Source organism: Mus musculus, chromosome 9 (genome assembly GCF_000001635.26).
Source record: "Mus musculus strain C57BL/6J chromosome 9, GRCm38.p6 C57BL/6J".
Lineage (NCBI taxonomy): Eukaryota > Metazoa > Chordata > Mammalia > Rodentia > Muridae > Mus > Mus musculus.
Window position 1 is genome coordinate 68,663,801 of NC_000075.6, and position 27,815 is coordinate 68,691,615.

Sequence of the window (27,815 nt, forward strand, 5' to 3'; positions counted from 1 at the left end):
TTTTAGAGAAACCTGAAGAACTGGACAAAGACGGAGGAAAGGCAGCCAGATGTGATCCTCAACTTGCAGAAGCGGAGAGCCTCTCTCATCCCTTAGGAACCATGGTAGTCACGGATAGGAATGAGCAGGTGAAAACCGAGCGGATCCTGAAACACCCAGTCTCAGGGGAACCACGTATGCTTATCAGGCCTCAAACCTCTTAAATAAACTGCATCTCTTTCCATTTTTAGTTTTCAGTCAGGAAACCAGTGGATGATGAAAAGGCCCTGATATAGTCTGTGCTCCACGGGGGCATCCACATGCCAATGATATTCTCTCTAAAAGGGCAGGGCAGCTGGGAGGGTGAACTGCCCGTAACTCTCAATTGCCCAGGTAACGAAGTATGGAGAGCGCTAAGCCAGAAGAAATAACTTGATTCTTGTGATGGCGCTCCGAGTGAGTTGGCTGACGTGACATGTATGGAACGGCTACGTTATGTTAGCTCACTCTGGTTCTCTCTCCCACTTGGGGTGAGCACGCATGGACAGAATGTGGGAACCTGAGGATTGTGTGCAGAGGAACCAAGAGCTTCACCCAGATAGTATAACATTTCACAGTGTCAGAGATGACAGCCAGAGATTGGTGGGGTCCACTGAGATTTCTCAAGACCCTACAGAGCTACTTGGAAAATGGAAGCTATGCTGAAAGAACTTCTGGAACATTCTGAACCTTGCCTTTGGACCTGAGTGTGGGGCTGTACTTTAGACATGGCATGGATACACATTCCTCACGTTGCCACTACCCTTTTGTTAGGCAAAATGGGAGGGTGAGAGGCTGTCCTGAGACCTCTCTAGTCCAGCTCCACCCCAGGGGTGAATCAGAGGCACCTGCAAGCCTGGGATCTGTCTGAGATTATATCCCTAGGCAGCGGCAGTGAGGCTGTGACCAAAGCCCAGATCTTCTGCTCTCTCATCTCATACCCCTTTCCACTCATGTGCAGGTCCTCAGAAGTCCCTGGGGGGGGGGGGGAATACCAAGTCCCTCCCCTCCAGGAAAATTACCCTGAGGATATTTAAATGAATATACAAGGTCATCTAACCCGGTGTGATTCTGTTATGAATTAAAGTACATATTTATCTTTTATTGCTTCATTTATTTATAATAAAACATATTTATTTTAATTAAAGTAGACAGTGAGTCTCATGTTTTGATTTCATAGAAAGTCAAGTATGGGATGCAGAGTTGAGCAGCTGATGCTGAGAGCCTGCTGGAGCGGGCACAGCGGTGCACGCAGTGAGCAGTGACTGCCCACGGAGGTCCTTCCTCAAGGCTGAGGTTCAGGCTGTGCACTTGATGGAGGTGCTTCTAAGACCAGGTCTGCAAATAGAATAAAATAAAACCTCATCCCAGTAGAAAACTCTTTTCTCTTAAAAATGATTTCTGTGCTTATTTAACCCACCGAGTCCAATTGGTGCTGCTCATACACGCAGGTCCACTGGCACGTGGGCAGCCTTTCAATGGCCATGTACCTAAAGGCAAGGGACTGTCCTTTGAAAGAGAGTGCGAGTGGAGTATAGTATATGGGAGGGGTGGAAGGGAAGAAAGGGAAGAGGGAAATGATATTATAATCTCAAAAAAAAAAACTCTTTAAAAAATGTAGAAAGTGACTGTTTCTCTCCAGGCAGCCATTAGCTGCCAACAGATGCTCTGCTTCGGTTGGGGCCTTGCAAGTCCCTCCCTATCCTGTGCTGGCATTTTTGACTGGCTTGATCTTGCATGGGTCTTGTGCAGGTAACCACCGCTGTTGTGAGTTCTTGAGTGCATTAGCAGTGTCATGTCCAGAAGAGAGTGTTCGCAGCATCGTCTCATCTTCCTGCCTCATGTTCCTGAGCCTTGTTGGGGGTGGAGGATGGGGGCTAGGGGAGTAGGAAGGGGTGGGGGAACTGTGGGGTGTTTCTACCATGGAAGAAAGTCTATGATTTATTCCAAATAAAAATTAACATCATTCACTGCAGCCTACAGAGAATTGTATCATTTTTTCTTTTGTAAAAAAAAGTTACAGTGCATGAATATGCATCTGTATATATTGAATGCAGTTGTGTCAATAAATGAACTTGGACCTACAAACTTTAATGAAGTAATAAAATGATCAGGTATAGGTGTTGACATTATCTGGTTTTCTTTTTTCTTTATTGAGGTTCCTGAATCCTGAATGTACATTTAAAAATTTTAATTAATTAATTAATTAATTAATATCCCAACATGAATGTATAATTTTTATAGTGGGAAAACAACTTTTTTTTTCTTCTAAAAAGATGTTGTGTTATGAAATAGGGGGTGCGCTGAAGGGTATAGTTCTGAACTCACAGTCTTCCATAGCTTTCCATGATATTTCAGAATCATTCAGGTTTGTTCCTCTATGGAACAAGACATTTTGAAGGTCACGTTGTAGGAAAGGGGCATCCAGTCTGATTTTAGGAGGGCTTAGGCTTGGGAATTCCTTGGCCCTTGAAATACTTGTGGTCTGATGCCCAATGGCATATGCACATTCCAAGCCACTTTGAACGTGCACGAGCACGCGCGCGCACACACACACACACACACACACACACTCATACTTGTGTGTGTACAAATACACATACATACCTGGGTATGCATAAACAAGTACATGTGAACATGTACACGCGCACACACACAAAAGTATTTTCACATAAAGTATTTGCATTTATCTCAACTTCACTGTTATTTTTGTTTTCTTAAAATGCACATCATGGCCCTGAGAATTAGCTTCATTGCATATTTAGGAGATGTTCCTTATAAAGATCAAGAGACCAGTCCTGGGTGGGAGGTAGAGAGAGACGCTGCGGGGCCTTGGCATGGGATGGGAGGGGGAAAGGCCTTCACAGTATCTCAAGTGGAGCTCCAGGTGCTGCTCATTATGATCTGGGGGAGGACAAATAATATAATTACTCATTATTATAATCATACCATATCCTGATGCCATTTTTAGCATATATTTGTTATTACCCGATTACATGTATGAGTGCATCTGCCTTAGACTGGCTCAGAATACAAATTCTGGGATTCCCTCTGTGTGGCTTACAGCAGACATGTGTGAGAACACATGGTTGCATTCCTTTTATTTTAGGTGTATGAATGTTTTGTTTTGCATGTGTATCTGTACACCACATTGTATGTCTGGAGTCCAGAATCTCAAATCTTCTGGAACTAGAGTTACCGACAGCTGTGATCTGCCACATGGGTGCAGGGAATTGAACCCAGGACCTCTACAAAAAGTGCTCAATGCTCTTGACTACTGTTTCATTTCCCCAGCCTCTGGCATGGCATTTCTTGAATTCAACAAATATTTTCTAGGACCTTTCTCTGGGTCGGGCACTGTGCTGTGCTCTAAGCAGCCAGCAAGGGATCTGGATTCGTGCTTTGCTGACCTTTCCATTCTGGTGCGAATGCACCTCACTGTTACCTTAGACACTTCAGATGATATCCCTCCTTGGCTTGTTTTGCCTGTTTGACCCCTATGGCTTATGTGCCTTTTCCTGTCCCCTCCTCCCACCCTTTCCCCTGTCTTGTGCTCTCATCTCTTCTTCTCAGACCTTCTATGGCCAGCATAGATCCAGATAACACCCACCCTCTTACCCCAGAAGTTCCCACTATCTCTGTTTGTCACAGATACTGGTTGCATGGATCAAGGACTCCTTTAAACCCTCATCGTGTGACCACTTCTCCCAGCTCCTTAAAGACTCTTCTTGTCTTTAAGACATCATCTCGTGTCATGTCCTTTTTGTGAGCCTATTCTCCACATGACCAGATGCACAGTTTATATTTTTACCTCTATACAATCTCTTAGGTAAAGTAGATCCATGTTTATTGTGCAGATGTTCTTTGCCCAGCTCGGTGCTTCTCAACTGCTCGTCCACCTTCAGTGTTCCTGGGCTTCGGGAAGGTTTGGAGCCAGCTGTCGTGGTTTGTGTTCCATGCCTGTCTCTATTGGATCCAGTGTTTCCCTCCATGCCGCCCTCAGGGCTAATCCAGACCCCATCATTTCAGACCAAAATTGCTCACATTTTGGGATCTAGCATACGTACCTGGTTTGTCGTGAGCCTGGCAGAAGCGAGTGGCAGAGTGAAAGGTGCAGGTACGCCCTGTGCTGTGTGTCCTAAGTGAGTTCATTAAGCTAAAAACTAGGGAGGGGGATGCTTCTACCTTGGCTGCGGGGATCAGTCCTGGTACTGCTCGCCAAGTGCCTCCCAGCAGTGCTCTGATGACGGTGGTTATGATGGCTGACCCAGTGCTCCAACCCACCCGTCTCCTTCTTTCACTCAGGTCTTGAGCTTCCTTTGGGACTCAGGTCTTTGGCATTTTCTGCTTGGTTCTGTGAAATGAGCACGAATCCCAGGGGCTTCAGTGAAGTTCCTGACATGTCCTCATGGCCAGTTCTCTTCCTGGGACTGGATCTACCCCCTGTCTTTCAGCCGGGCCACCATAGGCTGGATCTGTAAGAAGGACATGTGACTGGAGTTGAGCACCTTTTCCTAATTGTCTCATGGTACCTCTCAGACCTTCTGGGGGACCATAAACAAGCCCAATCCCACCGGTTTCCTCTCTGTAGCCCTGCTCTTCCCATGGTTCCCACTGGCCTTTGCCCTGCTCCAGGCATGCAGGCTGGGATAGCTCCATCTTTCCTACGGATCAAACTCTGATGCTTTCTCTTGCTTCATTTCTCATTGTTCCTCACCCTCCCTTCCCTTTTACTCACAGACTCATCCCTGTCTGCAAGGGTTCTATTCAACTTGTTCTTCTGTAATGCTCCACTCTGGTGACTGACTGCTGAGTCTTTAAATTGTGATCTAATAATTTACGTGCACTTTGCAAGCAATTCTTTCAGAGACTCCCAACCTGTTTGCATTCCTGTTACAGTAGCACAGCTGATAAGCAGGCAGCAGGAGAAATAGTGATGGGTACCACAGCGGCACTGGGGAAACTCAGGAAGGTAACACTAGCAGGAGCAGAGGGCATGCCTCTGGATTATAGCATCTTTTCTTGGAGAATCAATTCCACTTGCCAAGGGTCTTTATTGATTTTGCTTGTACTTGGACCAGGATAGGTCAAAGTCAGAAGAGGAAGAGACATGGCATGCTCGAGGAAGTGAAGGGTGATCAGAATCCCGTCTTTCTGCCAGGATGGTTTGCGGTTGATACACTGCGTGGCTTTACAGACTTAATTGGCACTGTGATTAGGTAGCTTTATTTCTTCATTCAAACACATTGGAAGCTGATCCTAATATTCAGTGGTAATGAAAATAGAGTAACGCTGTAATAACTGTTCCATTGTAAAGCAAATTACACCATTAAGCATCTCTTTTGTCTAATTTGTGTTGGTGATAGTATAGGACCACACACCACACACACACACACACACACACACACACACACACAGGATAGCTGATATTTAAGAAATAAACTAGCAAAGAGAAGTCCTATTCCAAAGATAGAATCAGGACCACACACACACACACACACACACACACACACACACACATACACACACGTACCTGTATACATATTTATATACCAACACATACAGGCACATGCAACATGCATACATGTGAAGCAGACTGAGAACACAGTAGATTGTACTGGCATGCCCTGTTGCCTATAATGAACCTGAGCCCAGACAGATGATCTGTTAGAGCAGGCTAAGCTAGTGATGGCACCAGCTCCTTTATCTTTACTGTCACACCTGAGGACTTTGATCCCCTGAGATTCTCAGAAATGTTGGTCATTTTCCTTTGTCATCTGTCCCTCCAAGGAAAGTGCCACAATTTGTGTAGGACTAAGATAGAAGCATATTTTTGTGCATTAAGTCATAGCGAATCCTGAGAGCAGAAACAGGATCCAGGGAGGCAGAATTCAGTGTGATTTCCCCATTGGGACATGCCAATTAAAAGCCTAAGTGGGTAGGTTCCTGTGACTGTGTCCCTTAGTCACAGGGTCCTGGCTTTGCTGGTGGGGTCTGTGTATTGGAGTGAACATGGTTCCAGTACCTAGGCTGGTGTCTCTAGGGAGGTCTTAAAAACTTTCCTATCTGTGTATACTCTGGGTTGCTGTCTCCAGGGCTTCCATCTCTAAGGTCTATGGAACCTAGAAGTTCTGGGTCACTATACCCAGGAGCACTGAGAAGACTCTCACCTGCATTCACACTAGGGATTTTCTTTGACAGCATGGTCAACTCTGCCCCCTGCTAATCAGGCGCCCCAGAAAGACCTTATCTGGAGAACAGATTTTCATGTAGTTTAGAACACATTTAACTTTCATAGATAGAATGCCTGCTCTCATGACCACATTGTTTGAAGAAAATCTGCTTTATAAACAACTGCACAGTACCTGTATCTGAAATCGAGAATGTTGATTTTTAAACTCCTGGAGGATGTAAATCAGAAGGAAGGCAACGTCAATGCCTGGCATCTGGATTAAGAATATAGTTAGTGGAGAAATTTATTGCAATCCTCCATGAGAAGATATCAATATCATCATGTGCCTAATAAAATGTTATAATGAAAATTACCACAGAGCTTGACAACATCTCTTTATTAATTGGCCTTTTCCGTGATTATTTTCTTAGTAGCAAATGCACTCTGCTTTTCTGGCTCATTAGTCATAATCCACAGTGAATTCGCAGTTTGGTGTTCCAGCCATGCTTGTCTTCCTTTGGGCTCAGTCCTTGTAGGGCGGGCTTGTAGATTTTCTACAGAGGATGGCCTCACATCTCTGTGCCATTTACTCCTGAACCCATTGGGTTCCCTCATGATGCCAAAGACGGAACTGCAGCTCACAGTGAGAAGGGCAAAGGACATAAACCCGAGGTCCAAGCAAAAGAACATACTTATTCTTTGAAAGCTTTGGATTTTGTTTTAGACAGGATACTGTATAGCTCAGGTTGGCCTCAATTTTGCTACTTAGCTGAGTTTGACTTTGAGCTCCTGGTCCTCTTGCTTCTACCTCTCCAGTATAGAGGTTGCAAGTGCATCCTACCACATCCAGTTTATGCAGGGCTGGGCATTGAACCCAGGACTTCCTCTGTGTCATAGACAGACCTTGTACCAACGGAGCAACATCCCCATTCTGAAAGCTTCAGATATTTCAAAGCGGTGTCACGGGTTGTCTTTTTGATTCATCAAGTGTTTATTGATCCTTGACTTTTTGCCAGGTCCCAAGTTGGTTAATGAAGGAACAAAGGTGAATTATTGGGGGAAGTGATGGGTGGGAAAGACACATTAACTCATTTTTTAAAAAAAAATTCACAGAGAGGTCAAGGAACCCATTAACAAAATGTAACAGTGTGTACAGGAGAGAGAGAGAGAGAGAGAGAGAGAGAGAGAGAGAGAGAGAGAGAGAGAGAGAGAGAGAGCAGGTGGAAAAGAGCCAGAAAGAGTTTGCTGATGTGGGTAATGTACCTGGGCTTGAGGAAAAATGGTGAGGGTTTTCTAGGTAACGTGAAAAATTCTGCCAGGCTGAGAGGGTCACCGTGCTGACAACTCATTGATGTCATGTGGATGAGGTATTGCTAGACTTCAGGAGGAGGATGTTGGTGAGGAGCAGAAAGTAGGGACTGAGAAGGTGGGCTGGGGCTGACTGAGGCATGCTGGGCCCTTTTCTCTATCACGAACATTGAATAGATGGAATGTGTCTGATTTCTTTCTGGTAGATTCCTGAGGCATAAGTCTGTGGAAATGGAGAATTGACCATGCAGACCCCAGCCTAATCAGATACCCTCTGAGGCAATTCTGCAGGGCCAGGACTTGGAGGCAGGAGGCAGGAGGCAGGAGGCAGGAGGCAGGAGGCAGGAGGCAGGACTTGGAGGCAGGAGGCAGGACTTGGAGGCAGGAGGCAGGAGGCAGGAGGCAGGAGGCAGGACTTGGAGGCAGGAGCGGGGAATCTTAAGGTTGAATTTCCCAAGTACAGGATGGGGGTGGCGGTGGGGGAATCAAGTGGATTCTACAGGGAAGGGCTGCTGGGCCAGAGTTATAGGCTGGGACAGTTCCATGGCTTGAGGATGAACATGGAACAAGGGATGTATTCAATTTGGAGTGGGATACGTTGGAGGTGCCAGGGAAATGGATGACAAGCAGCTGGAAGAAAGGTTTAGCAGGGAGCATGGAATGGTTACATATGGGCTCAGAAAACAAAAGAGAACCCCAGGAAGAGCCTAGAACTTAGGTAAGCTAGGCTGGAGATGAGAAGTGTAGCTCACTCTGCCAATGGCTTTGGAAGGTTAAATCTTTATGACTAAGAGGTCTAGGGTCCAAATGCATGTGGCTGGCTGGGAAGTCGAAGAATATGTGCGTTTACAAAAGAGAGCAAAAGGTTTCTTTAACATATTGAAGATTCGGGAGCTGGGGGGAGGCTGTAAAAGGCTCACAGAGCGAGCATGAGGGACTGAGTTCTAATCCCAGCAGCCACGTAAAACCTATGTGTGGGAGTAGTATCATCCCCCAGTTTAAATGAATCTCTGAACTCTAGGTTCAGTGAGAGAGAGAGATTGAGGAGGACTCCTGACTTCAGCCCCTGGCCTCCATACCCACATGCACAGGCATAGACTCTACATATACAACCAAAACTCGAGTTCCTCCGTGCACTCGGAAACAGCCGGAATGACTGGAAAGCCAGAGTCAGAGTCAAGCTGCCTTTGAGTTTCTTCTGCTTCGATGGTGATCCCTTCCTGATTCCTAATTGATGAGTGAAGAATTGCTGCCTCCCCGCCCCCACCCCCACCCCACTTCCTCCGACTTTCTCCACAGTCCAGCATTGATTTATCCTGTCTCTAAAGGGAATCTGCCTTCCACTTGGCAGAGCCTCAAGGCTGGAGAAGTGGGATGAATAGCAGCTTTGCAGAGGTCTCTGTGCTGCCCGGGGAGAATGGCTGTGTGGGAGAGAAAGTTGAAAGGGGAGCCTGGGTAAGGGTGAGACCTTCAAAGGATGGAGCTAGCCACGGGACACACTCAGTGGAAATTTTTCTTTTATGGTTGATCCAAAAGAGAAAGGGAAACACAGAAGAGTGTGTTTGTCAGGGAGACAATATTGGGTGTGACTTTTACTGAGGTCTCCATTGCTGTGTGGTTTGGACACCTACTCTTCTTTTAGGTCTGTCTGTCTCTGAGTGTGTGTGTGTGTGTGTGTGTGTGCGTGTGCGCGCGCACGCGCGCGCGTGTATGCTCACAGACCAAATGAAAACCCAGCTGTTGGTCCTAGTTTCTTTAAACAGGGCTATCACTTACAGCTTGAGGCCAGCGCTGGGCTAGGCTAGCCCCAGTGAGATCCAGGGACTCACCTGTCCTCACTTCCTCATGTTGTGGTACATGGCTCATGCTGGCATGATAAGCACTTTACCAACGGAACCATCATCCCCACCTCTGTTTCCTAGGGTCTTTTAGGTGGGCAACAGCCTCTGGAAGTCCTGGCAGAAAGTTGGTCCTGGTCCCAGTCCCAGAAGTGTCTAAGAAAGTGTTGTGTGATTATCGGGGGGGGGGGGGCCTGTGGAGTTCAAACTGGCCAGACACTAATTGGCTGACCTCACCTTAACTCTGGTTACTGCCAGGAGGGGGTTAGCCTTGTGCAGAGCCATGACCTTCTGGAATACACTATTGTTTTCAATGAGCTGTGACTGAAGGTCCTCCCAACCACATCCACTAATGTGTCACAGGAGTTACTTGTGTTATCTCTGTGCTATGAAATGAGAGGCCTTTGCCCACAGTGTGCTAAGTAGATTAAAGGAAAGCCTGTTTTGTATGGTGTAGGGGAAAACCAGGCAGATACCAGGGAAATAGCACACGGGTGTTTGATCTGACAGTGGGGAGGCCTTGGGAAGCCGGTGTCTTCTAATACCTGAAAGCTGAGCTCTGGCTAGAGCTTTCTTCAAAGGGGTTTATATTTTATCTGTTGGCACTGTGGGGAGAGGGTCTGCAGTGGGAGATGGGGGATATCTGTCACTCCTTCCCCTTGCTGTTTTCTCCTCTGCCTTTTTAACTTTGCAGAAAGCCTCCAGGTCACGCACTAGACCCTGCTCAGGACATCAGTGACCAAACAGTCCCCTTTTGTTAGGCCAGCGGTCTATCTTTTTTTTTCCCTCTTGAAAGGTGCCCTTCAGGACAGCAGAGCCTTTCTTTGGGCTGTTTATAATTGAGCCCTGAGGAAACCTAAACAGAATTCAGTCTCAGCCCAAGCCAAGTGCCTCCTTTGCCTAGCTAGACAAAGCTGACCCCTCGCAGGATGCAATCTCACCAGCTGGTCACCAGAGAAACACCTTGGGGGGCTCTCAGTGTGACTTTTGTCCCTGGCCACCATCCCATAAGTCACTGAAGGCTGAGGGCCAGGCCTTGGGGTGCTGAGACGCTCCGTGAGAATTGTGGCTCTTGGTAAGGGAGGGTAGGCTCAGCTGTATCTTAGAGGGTCCTGTGTCAGTTTGAGGAGCTCTGAGGATTTCTGTTTGGAAGAGTCTCAGCGCTGGAAGGCAAGTTGTATGCAGTGTAGAAAAGACCTCTTATTTGTGGTTTAAACTTTTAATTAAGTTCAAATATTTATTTTCCCCTTCAGAAAATGATTTACTTACTATTTACTTATTGATATTAGCGGGGGTCTCATTCTAGTTTAGGCTAGATTGTAATGTGCTTTGTGATCTCAACTTTGTGGCAATCCCCCTGCCTCAGCTTTTCAGTGCTGATTACAGGTGTAAGTCACCACTCTCTGCTATCTCCCCTCCTCTTCCTCCTCTTCCCCTTCATCTTTCTCTAAGATGAGAGTATCTGTCGTTCTAGGCTCCATCTCTTCACTTCCAGCATAACTATAGCTGCCTATTTTCTCCCTAAAGCTAGGTAAAGTGGGTTATTTGAGGAAATTGGGGTTTGATAACTTAGAGGTGGTGCAGTTTGGAGGTTACACTATTTTCTTCTGTAATAATGGACGTGGGGTTAACCTCTGCAATTTGCAGCAGAATCTTTGTTTCCCACCCCACCCCCAAACAGTCCGATTTAGTGTGTAGATCAAATCTCCTCACTGCTTCCTTCCTGTTCCGAATTTTCTCCCCACATTAGATACGGACTAAAGGGTCCTTTGGGGTAGCTGAGGTGAGAGGTAGGTAGAACCAAAGCTTTGCCAGAGAAATAGAAACTGGCCAGAAACCTTTTAATCCCTCCACCCTGGAGCCTCTCTAGCATACGAGACAGCTGATATATTTAAAATCCGAGCTTCTTCATGTGTGGGTCACCGAAGCCCACTATCCTTTGTTAGTCCTCTGGTCTTCCCAAACTTCCAGAGAAAGCAACATTTGCTTTTTTTTTTTGAGGCAATATTTGCTTCAAAACCATGGGGTCAATCACCTGCCGGACCCTTTGAACATACAAATCCCCAGGAGAGGGGCAGTTTGAGGAGAGACATCGTTTAGAGGCTGAGGTACATTTTCAGAAGCTAGGGCCTGGTTTTATGATGGGGGAGTCGAACTAAATATGCAGTTCTATTTTCATTTTCACTCGGCGCTGAGGCGAAAGTGTCGGGAGATAGACTGTGTGCATAAAAAAGACAGTGCGAGACTAGCCTCTTACAAGAAGCAGAATGAGGGACTCTGGGTAGTTCGATCCCTATTCCCGGCTAATGTACCAGATTGCCTTCCTCAGAAAGGACCCTTGTGCATCCACTTAACCTGGGTGACTTTAGCAGATTATAGGAGAACTGCAGACCCATAAAGGAGTTATGTAGTTGACTATGTCGGTTCCACGGCTATAACAAAATGCCTTAGGCTGGTAGTTGAAGTAACATTGGTTTTCCGACTGTTCAGATTTCAAGCTTCCTGGCTTGGCAAGAGCCATGTCTTCTTTTAGCTGTCACGTGGTGGGATGGGAACGGTGCTACCCTTCCTCTTATTATTTTTATTTTTGTCCTCTGTGTGTCTGTTCATATGTGTGCAGACATACATGTACATGTGTATACCATCCGGAAGTTCACCTCAGCTGTTATTCCTTATCAGCCATCCACCTTGGTATTTGAGACAGGGTCGGTCTCTCTCTCTCTCTCTCTCTCTCTCTCTCTCTCTCTCTCGTGTTCTTGAATAATCTAACCTGGCTGCTCAGGGAGCCCCAGGGGTCCACAGATCTCTGCTTCCTCAGCCCAATGATTACACAGGTTCCACACTATACCTATTCTTTTAGTGGGCTTCTAGGGGGACTCAAACTTCATGCCTGTGTGGCAACCACTTTACAAACTGGGCCATCGCCACCCCCAGCCCTCCCTCCCACTTATAAGAATAGTGATCCTTTTCTGACGGGCTCAAAGACCATGGCTTCATCTAGTTCTGTTTAAGTCTCAGGGACCCCATTCACTAATGCCTATAGCTGTAACATAGATGTTTGTGGGGGGCTAGACCTTTAGGCCACATCTTGGCCAGTTCTTAAAGTACATACGCATCATTTTCATGGGGATTGAGTTGTTTCCAAAGTGTTGGTTCTTTCCTGCTTGTTTGTTCAAACAGCAGCATATTTTATCATTATGATCCCGTACCATGTGATATCTGTCAGTGGATCCCAAGCTACTTGAAGTTAGATTATCATTTGTTTTAAATTAGAGTTTGTGATTTATTTTTCATTTTTTCCCCTGGTAATTTGGTGACAAGTCCCCTTGTATTCTGCCTAATTGGGCTGCATTTTAATTTTGTGGCAAATGGAGGTTCTGTTTTACATTTCTGTTAGACTGACAAGCCCAAGACTGGATCTGAATTAGGGAGTTTGCAGTAGGACCGATTGAAGCTGTGAGCCTCTTAGAATTGGCTCAGCATCTTAGAGTCTTCTCCCATGCATCTTTTAGGGTCAGGCAGGAGACTTCAGTAGAAGGCCCTGAGAGGACAAGAGACTGAAATCTAGAAGCACCGAGGTAAGCTGAGAATAACTAAACCATGGGTTATGCAGAGTGAGGAATATTCCAGAAACTTGTACCTTCGATTCAGGCACATCTGTTTGTGTCACTGGTGCCTTGGGTGTTGAGGTAACACAAAATAGTAAATGTTAAAGTCACCCAGGACAATACTGGGACACCTGGGTTCCCATCACAGCTTAGCTCTTTGTTGTAAGTGGCCCCAGTCGGTATCCTCTCCCCAAGAGGCTCCACCTCTTTCTACAGTACAGAGATATGCAGAGGTCTGACTTCCTGATCGCCTTGATGTTCTGAGATCCTGTGACAGACATCCCGCTGACTGACTTACAGCACCATTGAGCATCGATGCTTCCTTTCGATAATTGTTGGGGCACAATTTGAAATGACCCCCCTCTTGAGAGTGAAGTCATGTTTTGGTAAGTTTTCAGGGTTTCACCTCTACCTCAGTATACTTGGATGTTCATATCCTGCCACTACCTCAGCCTACTTAGACATTCATATCATGCCAAGATGGTACCTTGGCACGTCCCTTATTACCTCTCCACGCCCCAGCCTGGCCTGTGACAACCGTTACTCTTCATTTACTGTTTCTAGAAATTTCACTGGAATTGAATTATATACAATGTAGTCTTTGGATCTGGCTGATTTCACTGGCCATAGTATTTTTAGGACTCATCGGTGCCATAGAATGTATTAGTATAGGTTGGATATCCTATTTTTTTTAAAAGTCCCAAATCTAGGTTTTTCAAATTTTTAAAATATTCACGTAGACTTTACTGGCTATTCATCCTTCATCCACAAGTTTCAGATTTTCACATTGGAGATGCTGAACTTTTCCCTTTCTCTGAGTGACCGATAGTCCATGGAATGAATGCACCACATTTTCTAATCCCTCCATAACTGCTGGGCTCCTTTTTCTTTGTGTTCCATTCAGAGGTTCACCCATTCTCGTGATAGCCCTGTACACATCTGCAAAGAACTCATAAGATGTCTTTTAGACAGAGTCAAGTCTTTTATTCTATGGCCTTCTCTTGTGAAAAAGACTAGAATTTTGCATTTTTTTAACTGTTTAAGACCTTTCACGGGCATAGGCTATGACACTTGGATCGTCTAGAATGTGGCTAGGTAGCTGTGCAGCTGTTGGTGTGTTTTGCAATCAGGCTCCACTGTCAATTTCAGGAAGGTTGAACATAATAGGTACTGTGGATGTGCACCCATATGAATATGGTTGCATATGTGTAGTTTTTTGTTTGTTTAAGCAATATCTCCTGTAGCCCTGGCTGGCCATCAACTCACCATATAGCTGGTGATGTCCTGAATCTTCTGATTTCCCTAGCTCTACCTGCTGGGTACTGGGGTTACAGATGTGCACAGCTGTGCCCCATTTATGTGCTTCTGTTCATGCTAGACAAGCAGTGTACAAACTGAGCTACACCCCTGGCTCTGGAGGTATATACTGTATACATACACTATGCATGCATGTATAACATGTTATGTACTATTTGTACACAGCACACACACATACTCTCATACACTTCCCAGCTGCATAAGAGGATTTACCCACCCCACCCCCCGTGGAAAGCAAGCACCAGTTGCAGTCTTATTGAGCACGATAATTATAAACAATATCAGTAATATCTTTGGGATTTAGAAGTTGGACTGTTTCCTATTCCCAGTGGTGGGAGCGTACTTTCGTATGCTTTGTTTCGTCTCCTGGGAAAGCTTACTCTCGGTTGCATCCATGTGGGGGAATGGATGAGAGATGGCCAAACCCAGGCATTCTACAGTGAGCATGAATACCTCTCCGGGACTCCTCTGAGGCACTAGGACACTGTGGGTAGAGGTGGCTGTGTGCTGCCAGGCTGCCCAGAGGACCAGGCATGATTGCACCTTGGTTTTTTTCTCTCCCATAGTTTGAAAGTGGGAACCTTTTCTTCTCTCTGTCAGGAAGGAACTCATTAGAAGAGATATGCTGGGCCGGGGTGGGGGGTGGGGAAGCACTGTTTGCTGTGAGAGGAGGAGGGAGAAGCTCGGTGTCCTCTCTCAGTTGTGAGCATATCATCAGAGCACAACAGTGGGAAGAGCAGGAGGAAGAGGAGGAGGAGGAGGAGGAGGAGGAGGAGGAGGAGGAGGAGGAGGAGTGTAGGAGCCTGTGTCTGACTGGGGAAACCCTGAGGATGGCTGTCTTGAACTGATATCATGTTTTCCAGGCATGCTTGCTTACATGGTGTTGGCTTATGCTTCATAATATTAGTGAATATGGTAGCATCCACAGCCCCGCTTGACACTGTTGCTGAAGGTCCTACACACACACACACACACACACACACACACACACACACACACACTATATTTTGTATAGTACCTCTGGACTGTGGTGTCTTCACTCCTATGCCCTGTGGGCACTGCACAAGGGGCCAAGGTTCCTCAGATGAACTCACATGCTGTCCTCACATGTGCTCCATGTTTAGAAAAGCAATTGCTCTTTAGTTGAGAGTGTGACCTGAGCTCTGATAGGGTCCCATTCTTACGATGGCCCACTTATTCCTCCTTCACTTTATCGTAGGGACTTGGAACTCTGAGCACAGTCCTTCCGGCTCTGTCTGTGTTCCTAGGAGGCAGGGTTGTAATCTCTGTATTGCAGGTAAAAGACCGAGGACCTGGGGAACTGGCTAATCTGAACTGAGACTACTGCTCAGAGTTCTTACCGTACCATCTACTCTATCCCCTTCTGTTGAGAGTCCCGGGTGTTTCTACACGATAGCCCCAGTCTCCCAGCTTCCTTTCCATCTGTTTATTTCTTTCTTCACTTTTAGAGGCAGAAGGCAGCCGTGTGGACAAGCAGCTCCCTGGAGCTGTACAGTGTGCAGCAGAGTCACCTACCCACAGCTGCTCCTGAAGATCATTCCACTACTCTCTCTTTCCCCTCGCTGTTCTGGTGGCAGCTTCTCCATCTTTCCGGAGGCCGACTTCCCCTTCATCCCCTAGGTCTCCTGTTGTTCTTCCCTGGCCTGAAATGTCTCCTGCCAAGGAGCTGCATGAGACTTAACTCTCTTCCTCGTTGTCTTGGGGGACTTCTGGCCACCTAGATAAAGCATGACTCTGGCCTTGCAGGAGAGATCCTTGCATACCTTCTAACAAGTCATTGAATAGAATGTTGAGAACAGCCTGTGATTGTGGCTTTGCGGATGCTTGCGCTGTGGGCTCTGAATATTAAAGATATGAACACGGGGCCTGCATCCCCAGAACCGCCCCAGCTGCTGAGTGCCAGGCAGCCCCACCAGGAGCTGTTAACAGAGAAGTTGCTGAACTTGGCTTTGGCGTTGGCATGGCTTTATTCGGCCAGACTCTCTGAGCTTGCCGCTCCTTTCTGGAAGGGCAGGATAACTAGCAAACACCCATCTCTGGTGAGGCACAGTGGTATTCTGGGGACAGGATTTGGCCCAGTGGAGGCTGAAGACTACCAGAGCAGTAACAGTGCTGACTGGCACACTAAAGCTTTTAGATTGAAAAGCCGGGACAGAATGTTCAACTGGAGCCGGGGACTTTTCTATTCCTACTTCGGCTCTGCTGTTAAGCCTTGGGACTGATTGGAAAAATGCTCACTGCGGGATTTGGCGAGCCAGGATTTTATGGGTATTTTTCTTAGATTTACTCAGGCATAGTCAGTCACTCTTGCTGTCCCTCTCAGTGTGCAAAGGACTGAAGGCTGTTCATCTCTCCTCACTGAGGAGCTCTGGGGTACCTCATAGAACATTGCTCTCCTCACTGACATACTGATGTGGACACCCTTGCCAAAGTGCTCTTGGCAAACGCAGATCTCATGGATCTCCACTTTGCTCAAAGCCCTGCATTGGGGCTGGGGCTGGGGCTGGGGCTGGGGCTGGGGCTGGGGCTGGGGCTGGGGCTGGGGCTGAGGCTGGGGCTGAGGCTGGGCTGGGGCTGGGGCTGGGGCTGGGGCTGGGGCTGGGACTCGAGTTGAATTCTTAGAGCACTTGGCTACTATGCAGGAGGAGTCCTTGGGTTTGTGTGGTAGTACAACATAAATCACAACATAAATCAGGACTGGCGACACAAACCTGTAGTCCTAGTACTCTGGGAGTGGAGGCAGGAGAATAAGAAGCTCAAATACAGCCATCTTCAGCTACATAGCAAGTTTGAGATTATCCTGGAATATGCAAGCTCTACTGCCCCCTCTATGTGTATTTGTCTATCTGTCTTTGTCTGTCTCTGTCTGTCTGTCTGACTGTCTGTCTCTGTCTCGGTCTCTGTCTCTCTGTCTCTGTCTCTCTCTGTCTCTCTCTATCTCTCACACACACACAGTTACACAAATATGATCCCATCTAATCTAGGCTCTTCACCATGGCCTGTCTCACCAGCTCTCCTCATTGGCTACATTATATCTGCACCTCACATGCACCATGCCTCCCCATCTCCCATGCTTTACCATACCTTCTTGCCACCCCCAATCTTAATAAGCATTTATGCTATGCTTCCCGAGTGCCAGGGACTTTGCGTCCTGTGGGGCCAACAGCACACGTGAATACCTGGCCTTAGCATTCAAGAGTTCATGCTTCCCCAGGCTTGTAACTGTCTAATGGTGCTCAGCTGGATTCTGCTGCTTTTAGTGCACTTCTCACCTGGGTCAAATATAATTCCCATCTCCTTCATTTCACCAGTAACTTTCCTGAATCTGCTGTCAAATTGAAAGCAGAGAAATCCCTACCTAGCACACAGTAGGTGCTCAATAAAAGCCGGTGGAAGAAATGAATAAAGGCTACTTTTAACACTAAAGGGCACAGTGGAAAAAACAAACAAACATGTCTTCTTTAGGCAATCATTTTGAACAACATTCATTGCCTTTTATGAAGAGCCTAACAGTGGCCCTTGCCCAGCAGGCGGCACCCGCTGTTGTGGGTGACGAGTTTACTATCAGTCACACTGTCAATCCTATGAAGCTTCATTTGTCTTCCTGCTTGCTTTTATGATTGTTCTGCAGGGTCACCATGATATATTTAGGATGAATTTTATGTATTCCGTTCAGGATTTGATATGCTTATCCATTCTGATAGCACCCACTCTCCTCTTAATCTGGAAAATTCTTAGATGTAGCCTCTTTCTCTTCTTCTGAAACTCCAGTTAGCTATGTAAAAATCCTATTTAACTCCTCTTTCATTTACACACACACACACACACACACACACACACACACACACTGCTAACCTCTGCTTTGCTATATTGTTTATTCTGGGTGCTTTCTTTGGTTCTCTGTCTGAACCCAGTCATTTTTATTTAATCTAAGGTTTAAACTGACTGTTGGGATTTTGTAGATGATCATTTAATATCCATGCACTGAAGGGTCAATGCAATTTATACATGAATGCACTAATATGGATGCCAGCCTGCTCCAAGATAGAGGACTTGAGTGGAGGGTGCTGTTTGGTGGAGGAATACCTGACTGATCTACAGAAAGCCAGGAGCAATCTCAGCATTGAAAAACAGAGAAAGAAACAACTCCAGCTACCGTGAACAGCTTCCGGTTACAAGTCACACACGCGGAGAGTGTGACAAATGTAGTCTTTTGTGTCATATCTTAAATAGCTCTAAATCTGTATTTGGTTTTCTTTCCTGTCAATAGAATTGAACCCAGAACTAGACCGCTGACCTATAGCTCCATGCCCAATATTCATTTTCACTAGGTTTATCTTTCAAGTTTTGTCTTAACATTTTATCATTTCACTCTGTTTTGCTTTTTATTTTCAAAACTCTCCTAAATAATTACAGACTCGCATATTTTGTAAAGCCCCAATGCTCACATCATCCTGTGTCAGGTTCTTTGGCCCTGGTGTGGGTGACTGTCTACTCTGGGCTCACTTCTTATGCAGTTTTAATTTTGGATTGCATATTCATCAGAATTCTGTGTATCTTGGGTTGGTGAAAAGTTCCCTGTCCTGTGGTATAAGGGTAGTGTATATCCCACGTCTGGATATGACTGAAGTACCTAATGTGCATATTTGGGTAATCATGAAGTGGACTCATTCTGTTTTGAGTTAAGTGCATCGTTTCTCATTTTTGACTGAGAAGGCGCAATAGTCTCCTGGACCTCATCAGAAATGTGATAAGCAGGCATCATCTGACCCTTCAGCTCACTCAGGAATACTCCCTCAAAAGACCTTATGTAGTGGCATGAGACAGTTTAGACTGGAAACTCTTCACCCAGTCACCAACATGGGATGGAGTCAGGCTCACTGAGATGCCTGGAGGCTCTCAGAACAGCCCTGTTCCCACTCACTTAGTTTTGCTTGCAGTCAAGTTGCATAGCACAGGGTCTTGGTTGCAGGAAGATCTCTGTAGAGTTCTCAGACGCGCCCTCTCAGCTTTTCCATAAACCCTGGCTACAATGTGATGGAAGAAGCAGCCTGATGTTAACATTTGCTTATTTTCACATGTATCTGCATGCATATGTGTGTATGTGTCCATGTGTGTGCTCTTGCTTGTGGAAGCTAGAGGACCTTACCTTCCTTCCTTCCCCTCCCTCCTTCCTTCTTTGTTTCCTTCCTTCTTTCCCCTATCTCCATCCCTCCTTTCCTTTCTCCCTTTCATCTTTTCTTTTTTTTGAGACAGGGTCTCTCATTGGCCTGGCACCCCACAAGTAGGCTAGGCTGGCTGACTATTGAGTGGACAGCGAGTTTTGGGGTACTCCCGTCTGCCTCTGCAGCAACAGGATTATAAGAGTCCTCCATTGTGTCTTTTTCTTTTCTTTTTTCTTTTTTAAATGTGAGTTCTCATTATCTCAAGCTCTCATTATTGACTGATCTTCCACCCCAGCCCTTAATACTTTACTTTTAAACAAGCAACAGAATGGCAGATGTGCCCAGAAGTGCCTTGAGCTGTAGACCTCACAGCATTTGATACTCGGGGTCAGTGGGTTGTGACCCTACCTGGGCACTAGGTCCGATCTGCAGTAACCAGCATCCTTTGTGTTTGTGTGAGCCGCTTTCAAGATGTGCCTCCTCTTTCCATACAAAAACCCAACTGTGAGACACGAAGACAGCCCTGAAGGTAACAATCCCTGTGACGGATTGTTGGGGAAAAGTCATTTCTGTGGCACTCGATTGCAGGGACAAAAATTACAAAGTCTTGCATTTGTTAAGACAAGTCGGTTTCTGCTTTCTGGTCTCCAAATACACTTTGCATTTTTCTTTTCCCTGGGACCGTCAATTTAATTCAGGAATGATCTAATTATGAGGCTGTGAATCGGATTCTCTGGATGGTAAGTGTGGAGTACCCTGGGAGAAGTCCTGGCAGATGGTTAGTTCAGAGTGAATTTACCTTGGGACTGGGGCTTTAGACTGACAGCTTTTTTCACTCAATTAAGTGCAACAACTGCCAAAAGGACAGCATTGAACTTGATGCAAATCACCACTGTCGCTGGCGCTGATAGAGTTGAAGCTGGGTCCCAAGTCAGCTGAACTGGGGTGTTTGAAGGCACCACATGGTGAAGGGGAAACAAAGCCTAGTGGTGCAGAGAGAGGAAGAAGAAGAGGAAGAAGAGAAGGGGGAGGATGAGGGGGAGAAGGAGGAGGGAGGAGGAAAGGGGGGGAGGAGGGGAGAGGAGGAGGAGGAACAGGAAGGGGAGGAGGGAGGAGGAGGAGGGGGAGGAGGGAAGAGGCAGCTCCTCGTTGCAAATGTAGGTATTTGTTTCCTTTTCCAGGTCAGCTGCTTTATTTAGGGCCTCTATTTCAGTTTGCTGTCTGTCTGTGATTCATTAGGTATATCTCCTGCAGTTTGCATCTGTTCTGGGCGTCACATATCCTGCAGTGACTCTGTGTTCCAGAAAGTTAACGTATTGCTCTCTTTTTTTGGGGGGGTATGAGATGACCCTACTCTGCACGCCTATGCTCGCCCAGAGGACCTCCCAATCGGAAGAAGACAGAGACCTTCTCAGCACATATGCACTTCTGTTATTAGGGAGGCCCCCGTCCCACCCCCGTGCCCTGCAGCTTTCTAGGCCAGTGTTCAGAAAGCCCTTTACACTCGGAGCACCTCTGCCTGGTAGAGTTGACAGACTCTAATCCTTGTCACACTGCATAAGCCTGCCTGCCTTGGGTCTCTTTTTATTCCTCAAAGCTTTTCCTCATGTCCACTGAGTTGGTAAAGTGCCTGCTACACAAGCATAGGGCCCTGAGGTCAATCTCCTGTGCCCAGGTTCAAACAACCAAGTACGGCAGTTAATGCTTAGAATCCAAGTTTACCGGGGGCAGAGGCAAGCAGGTTCCTAAAGCTTGCTAGTTAGCCACCTTTTCCTATCAGTGCTCTCCAGGGTACTGAGAGACTCCATCTCAAAAAAAAAAAAAGAAGCGATATGCTTCTGAGGGGGGACCTCCAGAGTTGACCTTTGGCTTACACATGCATGCATACACACACACATAATCATACATGAACAGATATGAACACACACTCTAGCACATACATAAAAAAGGAAGACAAGGCGGGAAGATAGGTTTCCCTTCTTTCCTTGGTCCCTGCTTCTCCCAGCTTACTGCTGGAATTCTGTGGTGGCTAAGGGCAGGACCAAAGAGACTGCTTTTTGAACGGTGTGAGAGTGCAGAGCTTCATAGCATCTGTAATTCCGACCAGTTGCGGCTACCCAGGGTAGGTCCTTCTGGGATTCCTCTGCTCCACCCACCCCAGGCTATCATCAGCCTTTGCTTAGGGTGGCCAAAGCCCAGCAGCTCTGCACCATTCAACCTCTGCTGCTTTTTCTGTTTGACAAGCCTGGGAGAGCGGAGCCTGAAATCCCTCAGTCAGGTACAGGCCATTGTCAGCTTGTTATCAGTTTCCTGATTCCCTGTGTAAGCAGTTTTGATAATCCCTGTCATACATGATTACGTCCCTCCCCTGCCTGGGACATCTCACTGTAATTGCTTTGATAAACTCCACCTCAGTCCAGTAGTTTGCTCGGAATACACTTTTACCTTCTGTCTGTGTGACTAAGATGCTTCTGAACTGCTCTGCTCCTGGGGAAAATCAGGCTTTGAGCACGAGGCCCTTAGCAACAGAGGCCAATCACCCAGGCAGCAGCACTGGCTGGGGGGCCTGGAGGAGGGGCAGGAGCTGGGGACTCCAGCTAAGCTCCAGGGGTCCCAAGGCGGTTTTTCTTTCTTCAGCTGCTTGGGGGACTAAAATTGTCAGTTTCTGTGTGTAGCATTTTCAGGATTCGGAGAACATTTTTCTTATGCATGTTCATCTGGTTTCTGGAGCCATTTGACTCACTCTTTTATAACATTTAAAAAATTAACAATGTGTGTGTGTGTGTGTGTGTGTGTGTGCGCACACACACATGTATGTGCATGTGTGGAGGTCAGAGGTCTTTGATCATCCTCCATCTTAATTTTTTCAGAGTCTCTTACTGAACTCACCATTTTCTAGCTGTTGAGCCCCCAAGTATCTTCTGTTTCCTCCCTCAGCAATGGAATTACAGGTTTCCAGCTTTTTGCTTGTGTGCCGGGCATTGAACACAGGTCTTTACACTTTTCACGACAAACACTTTTTACCAACCCAGTGAGCCATCTCTCCAGCCTTGAAACCTATTCCTTTAAAAGGAATGACCTTTCTGGTTCCTTAATCCTTGTTGCTATCCTCTTTACATAAAATCCGGATATTTTGCTCATCACTCACCCCTCCCCCACATTTATACTAATTTTAAAACTAGTACACTAGAATGTTGTATATCTTGACTTTTGATATTTTTTGGGGGGGTGGGGGTGGGCATCCCCTGAGATGGTGTGCCTGAGACAGTCTCCCTGCTCACTCTCTCCTAATCTGTTCCTGATACATTTGCTGCGTTTACAAAACAAGGTGCCGAGTGTTTGAAATGCTCTGGGTCATTTGAACACCTCTTCAACGCTATTCTCATTCCTGCATATTCTATCTCCTCCTTGCAGAGAGGAAAAGCCACTCTTTCAACTGTCAGGCCTCCCTTGGCCTCACTGGAGGTCTTCCCTTTAGTGAGTGGTGTGGGATTCTTTGTTGATTAAGCCCCTCCCTGTAGGATAAAAGATATGCATACACTTCCTACTCTTAGGAACTAACTTTGTTCCTTGTCCAGTGACCAGGGGCACCTGCTTCACAGTGAGTTCTGCTGCATAGGCCAGAGTCTGGGTGATGTGGTCCACTGGACTGATAGTTTTTGATATCTTGACACTTTTCTGGGAATGTCTTCCATTGACCTTATCTGGCAGAATCTATTAGAGAGGGGTGTCTGCCTACATGGGTGTTCCCTGCCTTTAATGGATTTGCTGGTGATAGCAGAGGGAGGGAAGTCAGTGCACTCTACAAATCAGAGATGCAGAGGGGGAGAAGACCTCCTCTGTGCCTGTAGCCATTGTGTTGGTACCCAGGGCATGGTCCTGCGCCTGCCAACTTTCTCCATGCCACTGGAGCAATAGAGCCCTTGCATAGATCTCTCTCTCTTTCTCTCTCTCTTTCTCTCTCTCTCTCTCTCTCTCTCTCTCTCTCTCTCTCTCTCTCTCTCTCTCTCTCCCTCTCTCTCTCTCTCTCTCTCTGCAAAGCAACCTGTTATTAAAGCCTCCCCCTGATTCTAGGTTTCAGCGCCTTCCTTCCGAGGCACATTAGGTTCCCTAAGTGCCTTTATTGCCATGCAGAGAGAGGGAGAATGCAGACAGCTTTGTAATTGAACAACCATGTTCCTGTCAGTTTTCATTGTTTTCAAACTGGCTATTATGGGGAGGGGGTGGCGGATGCCCCAGTGTGGCCCAGGAAAGCTGTTCTGGGCTGCTGCATAAACTCCCCAAGTCGGTGTTCTCTGTGGTCCACGGGGCACTATGTCTTTAAATTCTCTTTAGTTGTTAAAGCTCTGCTCTGGCAAGGAAGCTCTGCCTTCAACCTGCAGAGTTAAATTTACCCAGACTGACAACTGTATGCGCAACGTTTGGTTACATAACAGCAGTGGTTGCTTTCTGCACAGTGCTAATCCCAACACCACGCTTAACCCCCCCCCCCCCCAAGAAAGCAGTCTTCCATCCGGCAGGCTGCACGGATGACTGGATGTTGTGCCATTATTTTCTTTTTTTCCTCTTTTCTTCTCCTTCTTCTTAAAACACTGTAACAATTATCCTATTATCTCAATGCTGGTGCCATTAGGTGACTTTTTAATATCTTAATTATTAGGTTAGCAGATGCTGTGTGCACACGTGCAATTTGTTAATTTATGCTGCTGGAAATGAAATCCAGTTGTTTGCGGCGGCATATTTCATAATATCACGGCCAAATGAATTTTCATGGCGCTGGAATAACTAAGTTGCTGGGAGGGAAAGTGTACACATTATTTCTAGGACCCTTTGCTAGCATCTTGGTTCTCATGGGTCCTACCTTACAGGTATGCACCTGAGGCTAGCGGCTGTTAAGAATGGGCAGAAACCTTACGAGCCACTGGAAGTGGGGGTTGAAGGCTTTCCAAATTGGAGTGTCTGCTTTCCTTGTTGCTGAGGGGAAATATCTGACCAGAAGCAACTGATGGGAGGAAGGCTTTATTCTGGCTTACAGTTTGAGGGGATTTTTACATCAGAGCATTGGGACCAGAAGGTAGGAGGTCACATGACAATGACAGTAAACAAAGCAGAGATCAATCAGGAAATAGGGCCAAGGTATAAAGTCTCAAGGCCTTCTCCCAGTAACCTGCTTCCTTCAGAAAGACTCTACCTTCTAAAGTTTCCACAACTTTCTCAAATGGGCAGCAACAGCCCGGGACCAAGTCTTCAAAGGCAAGAGCCTGCAGGGGACTTTCAAACCAGAACCCCAGTGCTTTGGGAAACCTGGCTTGTTGAGTGAGCTTCCTACCTGCTGAGCTAGGTTCACACAGAAGGCTCTGGTAGTCTGAGGCTTGGTGACTGATATTTTGAGCCTGCAGCTATACCCAGTGTGTGTTGCCCCTTAGCCACTCAAGGAACCCCTAAACAGTTGTTACTGTATGCAAGGTTGAAGAGACTGGGTAAGAAGACGTGGTTTGGGGTCAGATTACGATCTGAGTGGTGGATTTTGGCCTACCCTCAGTGAGGCCTTAACCAGGTCATTTTTTTTTAATTTGGGGGTTCAGTTTCTACAAGTAGGTTAGACATTTTTATCTAATGATCTTGTTCATCAAGATGAATTTTGCTCAACACATAATAGGATTCTCATTAAATTCTCAGACCTCTTTGTGCTAATAATTTAGTGTCCTTGTGTGGGGTACCAAAACATATGTGACCTCAATGGGTTGCAGCCTAGTGGATAAGACCCCAAAATCTTACACAGGTGATGGTTACATAACAGTTAAATAAAGTTATGAAGTCACAGTACCAGACATGTCTAAGACTATCAATCTATCTACGAGTTAAAAAGGGGAGGTGCCTCTAGTCACTATTCTGAAGAGGTAGGCCTGTGTTTGTGTGTGTGTATGTGTGTGTGTGTGTGTGTGTGTGTGTGTGTGTGTGTGAGAGAGAGAGAGAGAGAGAGAGAGAGAGAGATATGGGGGAAAGGAGAGATGCTAGAGGCCAGTTGCTTATTAATGAAGCAAACTGCACATAGAGACACAGAGATTCAGGGACCCGAAGCCTGTTTGGGAAGCAATGGGAATATGTATTTGAGGATGCTGGTGTGTGTTGGGGAACTTGTAGGTTAGGAGTTCCTAAGTTAGATTGGAATGCCATTGTGGATAACAATCTTAGGCTAGGGAAAACTTGTCAGCATCGAGAGAGAAAGTGGTTTATAAGACCTTCAAACCTATGGGGTAGGGCAGCATGGCTCTGAGCCCTTGTTGTAAGGAGTAGACCTCTAGTGGTCAAGGGAGTTACTGCAGGGCTTGATAGAAGATATTTGCTGTGTTATTCACATGCTCTGCTGTGCTGTGAATGGGGAGTGGGTTGTACATTCAGGCTCACGACAAACGGGGATCCTTATAGCTGAGAGAATTAAAGAAATCATTGAAAAAGTAAAACATCCTGGAGACTGTTCAGTGATAGTAGTGGCCGCACCTATGACATCCATAGATCAGACATCTTACAAAAGAATCCGAAGTAATCAGATTAAGTCACATTGACAACACTGTTATTAATAACAGCAGCACCAGAAAGCCTAATGTTTTTCTTTTTCTTTTGACTGACACTGCATCGTCCAATCTAATTCTCAGAACCCTTCCATGAGGTCCTGTGATGAGCCAGGTATGACAGAAGTACAGGGTTATCAGAGTGAGGTTAATTAACGGGCCCGAGGTTACACAGCTGGTAATTGTATTACTGGAAGATGAGCCCTGCAGTGTGACCCCTCCCCACACTTCACTGTGAATACTCTTATTATTTAACAACCTCTACTGCCCTAGGTTCTGATGGAGTGATGCTCAGGCGGCATCAGTGTTCATGTCAGGATTGCATTTTCACATATTAACGAGGAGACAAGGGCAAGCCATCTTGCTGGTAAGCCCGATCACGGCGAATTCGGCTCTCCACGTGGTCCTCAGGCATCGTTACACCTTTTAAGCTAATGGGAGGAATGAGCAATGGCTTGGAGGTTATTCTCACCTGCTCTGCTCACCTGCGATCCGCCAGTATTCATATTGCTGTCTTCCTTGAGGACTCAGAAGACATGCGATCACATGACTTCCAGAGGTATTCAGTGTTCCTTCTGCTCTAGAACTTGGAAGCATCTCATCGATTCACGATGGCCACAGTGCATTTCCCACAGCCCATTCATTATCTGTTTGGGCCTTGCTGCCAGAGGAGTGAAGGGCAGCTTCTAAAACCACACTCCCCAGGGCTGTGAGAAATCACTGCAGAACTTCTTCTAACTAAGTCAGTTCATGGAAAATGGGTCAACAGCAGACCAGTGGCTTCTCCTTCATCACATCTCCACTCTCAAAGGGTACGTGTGTCCCTCCCTGGGTGGCCTACGGTGGCGTAGAATATTAACATCTGAATATTCCAATATTCGGGAAAATATTGAACTCTGCCCTTGTCTCTTCAGTGCCCTGGGGTATGTCACCATGCCACAGCACCAGTTCCTGTGGCCCAGGCTGGCCTTAGTCCTGGCATCTGGAGTAGCTGTGGTTGGCAAGCACACTGCTCTCAGTGTTGGCCCTCTCTTAAACCGTTAACTCTGCAGCTGTGAACACAGAGGAGAGGGAAGAGGGTTGGTCATCACTGCACTGGACAGAATGCTTCCTCACAGATTTAAGGGAAAGATTAAAACTTTAGAAAGGGCTGGATCCAGCAATGCATTTCTGGGTTTGTTCATGTCTGTCCCAGGCAGAGTATCTGCATTAGGAGACCCCCAAGAAGGGGCTGGGGGGAGGTCTTATCTGTTAAAGTAAGTGCATAACACGAGAACCTGAATTAGATCTCAGCATGTATATGCAGCACACACCTGTCACCTTAGTGCTAGGGAGGCATAGGCAGAAAATCCTGGGGCTTGCTAGCCAGTCAGGTGAGTCTACTTGAGGAGCTTCAGGCTGAGTGAGAGACCTTGTTTCAAAAAATAAAGTGGAAATCAATCAAGGAAGACACTTTAGGTCAGCCTTTTGCCTCCACAGGCTCATTCACATGCACAATGCGCACAGGGTTCATCTATGTATGCATGCACCCAAACACACAACACACACACACACACACACACACACACACACACACACACACACACAAGATCCAAGAGACGAGAGAAAATGTAACTTTTCTATATGAATCTTAAAATAGATATTCATTGCTCAGGCTGAAATTAGATGTGAGCCTTTCAGCATGATGGAGCACAGTGATCAAGGGTTGTGAAGGAGAGGGACCATCAGTTTGTACTAAGAGTTAACAAAAGACAACTCAAATCAATGGTTCCACTGGGGAAAGAAAAAGTAGGAGA

At 46.4% G+C, this 27,815-nt stretch overlaps 1 protein-coding gene across 3 annotated transcripts in view; it reads left to right on the plus strand.

Annotated features, from left to right (window-relative positions):
* Rora (RAR-related orphan receptor alpha) overlaps positions 1–27,815 on the plus strand; it is a 734,843-nt gene that overhangs the window by 10,397 nt on the left and 696,631 nt on the right. Inside the window, exon 3 of one of the 3 annotated variants that reach the window (XM_011242682.3) lies at positions 1–27,815. This exon is cut by the window's right edge and continues 10,160 nt beyond it. The exons of 1 other annotated variant lie outside the window; for it this stretch is intronic. In XM_011242682.3, the coding sequence (XP_011240984.1) occupies positions 1–16 (16 nt within the window). In that variant the 3' untranslated portion in view covers positions 17–27,815. One more of the 3 variants, NM_001289917.1, reaches the window with a different exon arrangement.